The 8,242-nt window shown below is 50.2% G+C and overlaps 2 protein-coding genes across 2 annotated transcripts; one reads left to right on the forward strand and one right to left on the reverse strand.

The window, feature by feature from the left end:
- Positions 1 to 716: 716 nt before the first annotated feature.
- LAJ45_11723 (uncharacterized protein) lies at positions 717 to 1,592 on the forward strand (the record flags this gene model as incomplete). Its single annotated transcript, XM_046121198.1, has 1 exon — positions 717 to 1,592. The coding sequence occupies one exon, from the start codon at positions 717 to 719 to the stop codon at positions 1,590 to 1,592; it is 876 nt and encodes a 291-aa protein (XP_045965606.1).
- An 894-nt stretch (positions 1,593 to 2,486) lies between these two features.
- LAJ45_11724 (uncharacterized protein) lies at positions 2,487 to 2,753 on the reverse strand (the record flags this gene model as incomplete). The annotated part of the gene is made up of 1 exon (XM_046121199.1): positions 2,487 to 2,753. One exon carries the CDS (start codon positions 2,751 to 2,753, stop codon positions 2,487 to 2,489), a length of 267 nt encoding a protein of 88 aa, XP_045965607.1.
- Positions 2,754 to 8,242: the final 5,489 nt, after the last annotated feature.

Raw genomic sequence — 8,242 nt, forward strand, 5'->3', positions numbered from 1 at the left:
TCAGATGGCACACATTTGACAAATTTTAGTGGGGAAAAGAAAAGCCTGGCCAATCTATTTTACCATCGGGAACATCAAGTCATCGGTCCGGAAGCAAGCCCACGGGCTTCGTTAATTCTCCTAGGGCTACTGCAGTCCTAGCTCGGGAAGAACTCACTCGCTAATTCCGCTTACGAGTAGAGTCAAAGGCGCTGATCGCGCCTTGGGGGAGATCTTTCAGAGCATTCGGGAGTGCTCTCAGGAAGGCGAGCTAATGGCATGCGCCGACGGGTACGAGTCTTGCTTTTCCGGTGTTGTCGGGTTGGATCGCTGATTCAACTGAGATTCAAACTTACAAATATTAGTACTAGCTTCTTGTCCAAGAGCGAGGTGGAATTCCACAGTCTTGGGAGCACTCGCCGGGCCTACGCGCGATCACGAGGATTACCGGAGAGGGTAAGCTATTCAGGGAGAACCCGGGAAACCTGCCGGTGGAATACCTTGTCGCGAATGTTAAGAACTCTTCAATGCTTCTGGGGTTGCGAGGGTTAATCCATACGATCTCAACAAACGGACATTCTGCACATATCTACTAGGGATGTTGAAGCACATGATGGAGTGGGTTCAGGCTTTCTTGAAGAAGCACAATCGATTGGAGGAATTTGACAAGGTTGGCCTCGATTGCGCCTTACCCCTGGACTGGCAGTACCGGAACAAGGCATATCGTGCCAAACCCAATGGCAAGGGAAGGAGATGAGAAATCTGGGGCGGGTCGTTCTTGGAGCACTCGCGGCTGCTTTGAGAAAACCCGGGGGTGGCTGTCAGGGGGCGACTTCGCAAAGGCATTGAAATGTGTACGAGGCTTAATCGACTTCCACTTAATGGCGCAGTATGGGAGTCATACGACGAGCACACTGAATTATATGGAGAGCTATCTCGAGGATTTCCATAAGCACAAGGATATCTTTTTAGAATTCCGGGCGTACAAGAGGACGGTTAAGGATGCGAGAGATCGGACAAAAGCTGTGAAGACCTCAGGCTCCCAGAGCGCTCAGCGAGGTTTGGAGGAGATTGGCGAGATACGGGAAAGGTCTCACTTCAACTTCATCAAATTGCACGTGTTAACGCACTATCGGGAACATGTCGAGCGCTTTGGGGAGCATTCCCCAGTACTCCACGACATCAGCGAACTCGCCCATGTACGTCAGATAAAAGAGGCATACGGAGCATCCAACAAGGTCGATGCTGCAACGCAGATACTGGACTATGGGGGGCGGCGGTTGGCGTTAGAGATTCGAATGCTGAATCTGAAAGACATTGTTGGAGGTCCTGAGAGCACTGACGACATCCTTTGGAGCCATCGAGATAACCTGAAGGAGTTACTTGAGATTTTTAAAATCGAAGACCGGAAAAAAACACCAAATGAACGATCCATAGTAGAAGGCCGACTGCCTCTAAGCCGTCTTTGCAACCCCTGCACGAAATCGGAAAGACTTTTCAATATTGCGGATGGACTGCAAATAAGCCATACCACCTTATATCGCCTGATAAAGGAGTATGCAGAGGATGCAGGATGCCTTAAAGCTTTGCCGGAAGCTCTGAGAGCATTTTAGAGCGCCGGGTGGAGATGTTCACATGTTTGCAGGTTCCGATACCAATCTTCCAAAGACCTGAGGTGTACGAGGTTCACAATATCAGGTGTACGGGAAACGCGGCTTTTAGGAAAGGGAAAATGAGAAAGGATTGGGTATGGGTGTCGGTAGCGTCCTCAGAGGAGTGGGGAGTGTTTCGGGGACGCTTACCAGGACGTGTCGAGGCTTTGTTCAAGCTGCGGGACAGTGGGGGGCGAGCACATAGACTATGTATAGTGGAGCTACTCGAGGCAAAGGATCGTGGTATCGCTGATAGCTCACATGGGCTCCTGAAGGTTTGTAGGAGGAGGAGGAAGAGGATGTGGGTCGTTAATATTCGGAGTATATTGGGAATGGCCCATTTGTTTGAGGTGGAGACTGGTAATTGGTTGGTAAATACTAGGATAGACTTGCGTACGTGGAATGAATTTAGTTGAATACTTGTAAAGCCGTGAGGGCATTCTTGAGTGCTCTAGGAACATTAGACCCAATTGGACTCTCTAATTCAAAATTCGTGTCATTCTGCTATGCATGCGGATTGGAAGAAGGAGGTAAAGTTTCGGCCGCTCAGTATCTGAGTCTGGCTATCCAGCAAGCTCGCTCCAGGAGGTCAATGCCAGTCCATGTTTGCTGCTTATGCATGGACATTGAGCTTTTCAGACGAGCCGTACCATGGCCTCAACCTCAAGGCTAATTATGCTTTCACGAATCGACAGAAACATACACGTCCGTCAAAGGTTGGGTAGTCGTCACCAGTTTACAGGACAGTGCTCGTATCAGTATCCCGCGACTGACCGTACAGCGGCGTTGAGGATACCCACGTTAGATATCTTTTGAGGGACTGGTGCGGCCTTCCTATCCTTTGAGGACGGTGTATCAATCCAAAGGAGCCCAAATGAGGGTTGCCTCACCTTGAGTGGGTATGACGAATGCCTCAGCTCTGTGAGCATTGGTGAGTGCTCTGGGAGCACTCGCGGAAGCCCTCGCGGGAGCGTTCGCGGGAGCGTTCGCGGGAGCATTCGCGGGAGCATTCGCGGGAGCATTCGCGGTGCCGTGATAGCATTCGCGGTGCCATGAGAGCATTCGCCGTGCCGTGAGAGCATTCGTCGTGCCGTGAGAGCATTCGTCGTGCCGTGAGAGCATTCAAGAAAACTGTGAGAGCATTGGGAAGTGCTCGCGTGTACTACTGACGTAATCAAAAGAAGCAAAAGTTCCTAGGTGCTGTGGGCGGAGTCACTCCATCCTAGCGTCTCCGGAGGGGAGGGAATCTCATGGCGGCCCAGGCGACCAGAGCATTGGCGAGTGCCCTCCGGACGTGAGCCATATCTCCTGGCGGTCCCAGAGAGTGGGACGGTCCTGCGGCGGAGCCTGGCGCGAGGGTTGTACTCTGGCGGTGCCGGACGCGCTGGGCGCTCGTGGCGCAGAATGCCCGCCAGGACGTAGGGGCTGCGCCCTGGGTAATAGGCGAGCTTGCTGATGTTGAGGGGTGAGGGGATCACAACTCAGGAACTAGAGCGTGAATAACTTCGCGTACGAACAGATGTGCGATAAGATACCAATAGATTACGCGGTCTATTGATATACAGGATCTTGTTCGAGTAAAAGTTTTGTCGGGAATGCGGGCCAAAAGTTATTGTTGTTCGAAAGTTTTGGTGTTGCGAGGAGTACAGAAGATAGATAGATAGATTTTTATATTGCTTTGAAGTACAGGACTTATCGCACGTCGGACCTTCCGCCATAAACATAGGAAAAACAAAGAAAACCGAAGAAAACAAAGGAAAAGAAAACGGAAAGCAACGAGGATCACGAGAAGGTACAGAAAAGGAAAGAGAAATCAAAGAAACCTATCGTCATTCCTCCGGGTCCTCCTCGTCCATTTCGTACCAGTCGAGTAGGTTGGTTTTTGATGCGAATTGTAGAATCAGTTCTACATTGAGGTTGGTAAATAACCAGTTTTCCCAGGTGTGCGGTCCTGGGATTTTATCCATAAGTGGCCTTCGTATTTGGGTCCATCGCGGGCAGTCGATCATGGTGTGTTTGGAGGATTGTTCCGAGCCACATTGGCAGGGTTCAGGTTCCGTGTATGCTGCGTGTCTGTCTAATCTGGTGGCTTGGGATCGTATGCGGTGTATGAGTTTTGCTTTGGATCGGGGGAGTTTTGCTCGTTTGGGGTGAATTTTAAGGGTTCCTGGCTCATGGTAGTTGGTGCATGGGATGGAGTTCCATTCTTCCAGCATGCGTTTGGTGAGGGTGTCGTTTTGGATCCATCGCTCTCTACGGTTGCCTGGTTCTTGTAAGGGTAGCATGAGTGATGCTATTCGGTGTAGGCCTGTGCCTTTTATGTTTTTTATCTTGGTGGGGAGGAGCTGTATAAGTCCTTCATTGAGTGGGTGGTCGGCAGGGTGGCAAAGGATGCGCGTCCCGTATTTTCGTGATTTGTGGTTGAGGAGGTGTTCGAGTGGGGGGAGTGCTGCCTCTTTCAGCAGTCTTTCGGTTTTTGTCCAGCGGGGTAGGCCTGTTACTATTCTGGCAGCTTCGTTATAGAGTGGGGATAGTGATCGGAGGATGTGGTCGGCTCCCGTCCACCATGCCTCTGATCCCCATAGGATGGTGGGGAGGAAGCCTTGGACGATGAGGTGGTGGATGGATTTCACCGTTGTCCCAGGAAGGTGTGCGATGTTTCTGATTCTGCTTAGGGCTTTCAGGCCTTTGGCGGTGATTTCTTCGATGTGGGGTCGGAAGGAGAGGTTTGAGTCCAGCCATACTCCAACGTATTTGAGTCTATCTTTAGGTTGGATTTCTTCTTTTGCGATTGTTACCGAGTTTCTGGGAGTTGGAGTGTTCGATGATGTGGGTTTGAAGAAGACCAGGTCGGATTTCTGGGGTTCGTATTTTATATTGAGGGGTGCTGCTTTCTTGACCCTCTCCGCCATTCTTTCATTGAGTCTTTTGGTAATGAAGAGGGGGGACTTTGCGAGTTGTACGAGTGCATCATCGTCGATATAGGTGGTGTTAGTTTCTTTGGGGGAGTTGGTGGGGTCTGTTATCACCCCGGCATATATCATGAATAATACTGGGGAGAGGGGGGAGCCTTGGGGTAGTCCTGAGGCATATGGTTGTGGTGGTTCCAGTTCGTGGTTGAATTGGAATTGGAGTGTTCGGTTGGTGTTGAATTCCTTGCACCAGTTGGTTAGGTATGTTGGGAATTTTTGTTGGGTCATGATTTCTGCGAGTAGGAGGTGGTTGACACAGTTGAAGGCTCCCTGTATATCATTTGTGAGGAGGGCTGGTCTGTCTGGGGTGGTTCCTGTGGTTCGTTTGATTAGGAGGTTTTGTTGTATGGGCGTAAGAGTCCTAGTAGGGCATCAATCGCTGAGATTGTTGGTCTTCCTCCAAACTGGTCTTTGCTGAGGGTCTCCAGGATGGATCCGGCGGTGCATAGTCTTGTTGCCACTATCTTTTCCAGTACTTTGCTGAAGCATTGTAATAGGGAGATGGGTCGGTAGGCTTTGGCTGACGAGTAGTCGGATTTTCCTGGTTTCGGGATCGGTATGCATTTTGCCGCTTTCCATCAATCCGGCTGGACTCCATGTCGGAGCATGGCCGAGAACATGTCTTGGAAGAGTTGGGTGTTTGCCTTGATTGTTGCCTGTATAAACGGGTATGGGATGTTATCGGGTCCGGTGGCCGAGTGTGTCGGGCATGATCTGATTGCGGATGTAATTTCTTCTGTTGTTACTTCCTGAAAATCGTCACTAAGGTCAAAGGAGGGGGGTCTGATTTGGAGTGGGGGGTTGTTGGGGGACGTCCAATTTGTGGGGAAGAGTTGGGCTCTTAGAGCTTGGCACTTCCCCGCAAACGTTTCTTCACCTTGTATAGTTGGGATTGTAGAGTCCCTTCTTTTCCCCGTGTTGACTAGTTTCCAAATGGTGCTTCCCTTGGCTTCCATGAGTTCTTTTTCCCTTTGTTCTGTCTTGGCTTTTCGGATTGCTGCCGTCCATTTCCTGCTGGTCTTTCTGAGAGATTCCCTATCTTCGTCCTTTTGGGTGTTCCTGGCTTTCCTTTCTAGTGTGTTGAGGGTTGTTTTAATTTCCTTCAGCTCTGGGGTCCACCATTTTTTGGATTTAAGGTGTCCTTGGCTCCATGGGGTTACTTGGTCTATCAGGTTGTCTATATGATCGAGTATGAAGTCGACCGATTGCTTTGTGTGGTTCTGGCTTTCCCATGCTTCGGGGGGGAGGTGGAGGCCTGAGATATTCTCTTCCAGTTTCTCCCAGTTCGTTCGGTGCCATAGTCTTCTGGGGATATGGGGGGGTTTCTCTATTCGTAGTTGCAGGATCGTTTTCCCATGATCAGAACCTGCTCCATATCGGTCGATGTTCCAGCGGACGTCATGGTCCAGTACTGGTCCTTTTACGAGTGTCAGATCGATGATGGTCGGTCTATTGTTGTTCCTAGGGAAATGTGTAAATTCGCCTGGTTCGTTGAGTAGGGATAACTTTTGTCGGTCTATCCATCTTTTAAGCTTCTTGGATCCCGATTTGTCTGCTCTAATCGTGTTGGTGTAGTCGTGGGATCTGTGTCCATACCAGAGTTGGTGGTGGCTATTAAAGTCTCCCATTACGAGGCAGTTTTGGATGGTGATTGTTTGGTGGGAGATTTCTGCGAAAGGTCCGCTTCGCCCTGGTGAGTATATGTTGAGTATTTGTGTTTTTTGGTTCTGAATTTCCACCGTGACGGAGACGATGAAGTTGTTGTGCGTGTAATGGTGTTTTGGTTTTAGGTTGGCGTGTTTTCTGATGTATGTGGCGGCTTTGGTGCCCTTGTTGCTGGCTGTAAATAGATAAAAAAGAGGAGATTCCGGTGGGTGGCCGTCCTTATTGTTCCATGGTTCCTGTAACAAAAGAAATAGTATGTTGTGGTCCTGTTCTGCTTCCTCCACTACTGACTTTGTTGTTAGCTCGTTTTTCGCGCAGTTCAGTTGCTGTGCGATAGCCGTGGTTCTTTTGATGTGACTCATTGGGTGTTGTCCATGGCTGCGTCTTCTTGTGGGGGTTCTTGGGCCGGGATAACTACGGGAATTGGTAGCGGGCTTGGGTTTGTGTCTGGTCCGAGTCTGTTTGTGATTCGGACTTTGGTTAGTTCCGGGCAGTTGGCGTCTGTTGCTTTGTGGGGGGCTTTGCAGTGATAGCATCGGATAGGTGTGTGTGAGCATCTGAGGCCTCCGGCGCATTCTGTACATGGGTGGTCTTTGGTTTGGTCTTCCTCGGCACAGTGTCCGCATCTTCCGCTGTTGGAGCAACGTTCCTGTCTATGGCCGTATTCAAGGCATTTGGCGCACTGGGTCTCTGGGTTTGCTGGGAGGTAACTGTCGATTTTGCAGTTCCTGTCGAAGAGGGTGAGGTATCGGAGGCCGAGGTTTTCTTTGGTGAATTGTCCAGGGAGGGCGATGATCATGGAGGAGTGTGACTTTCCGATTCTGGCTTCTGGTTTTGATAGCCATCTCGGGATTTGTGCCAGTTCAAACGTGTTGCCGTAGTTGTTTCTAATTTCCGATGCTAGACATTGTCCTGCGTCGAAAGCTTCGCCTATGGAGGTGGGGATGCCATGAAGGATGAATTTTGACCATCTGGAGTTAATTCGGATGTCGACGAAGGGTATCTTTAGTTCGTTTAAGGCAGTTTCGATTTTCTTTTTATATTCAAGGACCTTTGTTGCTGGGGTTGCAAACTTTGATTCCAGGATTATGTTATTCTTGGTTGTTTTCCTGGCGGCGATTAGTTAGCAATCGGGGTCCTGGATTTTTGCATTGATCTTGGCTCTGATGTCTGATGGGGTGATTAGGAGTTCCTTATTGGTTTCGATCACGATTTCCCGGTTAAGTTTGGTGATTTCCGGTTTGAACAGAGGGTCTGCTTTGGGTTTGGTTTTCCTCTTGTTCGTGACCGTCGTGAATTCGGGGTTTGTGTTTCCTGCCGCGGCGGACGCGTAGGATTTTGGTGCCGGTGGAGCCAGTACTTCTTTAGCTTTTCCTTTTGGCTGTTGGGCATGGTTGGGGTGATTGGGGTTGTTGGCGGGTGTGGTGGGGGCGGTGGTGGTGGCGGCAGCGACGGCGGCAATTGCGGAGGTTCTTCCTTCAGTGATTGCTTGGTTGCTGGGCCTGTTGACAGAGAGGTTGGTGAGCTGTTGTTGGAGGCGGTGGAGTTTTTCGGATGTTTTGTCCTGGTTCTTTGTCATTTCAAACATTTGTTTGGCCAGGACGTCGACGGTGTGTTTGAGGGAGTCATTTTGGGTAGATAGGACTTCAATGATGGCTTTTAGGTCCCTGTTGGTTTGTTCGGTCGTTTGGTTGAGGGGTTCGAGTGCTACGGTGAGGGCGTTTCTAACCGCCCAAGAGATGTAGTTCAAGTCCATTCTGGCGTGGGTTTCCTCAGGAACGATGCTGGGGTGGATGTAATCGTATTTTGGGGCATATGGTTCGTTGTATTGAGTATGTTCGGCGAAGATGGAGAAAGGTTCGTTACCGAGTTGGGTTTGTTCAATCGTGGTGGATTGTGTTTGTTGGGTCGATTGAGTGTCGGGAAAGCGGGGGGGTGCTGGGGTTCCTGGAGGGGGGGCCCCTGCGAACCAGG

Source organism: Morchella importuna, assembly GCF_003444635.1.
Source record: "Morchella importuna strain M04M26 chromosome Unknown Morimp01GS091, whole genome shotgun sequence".
Taxonomy (NCBI): Eukaryota; Fungi; Ascomycota; class Pezizomycetes; order Pezizales; family Morchellaceae; genus Morchella; species Morchella importuna.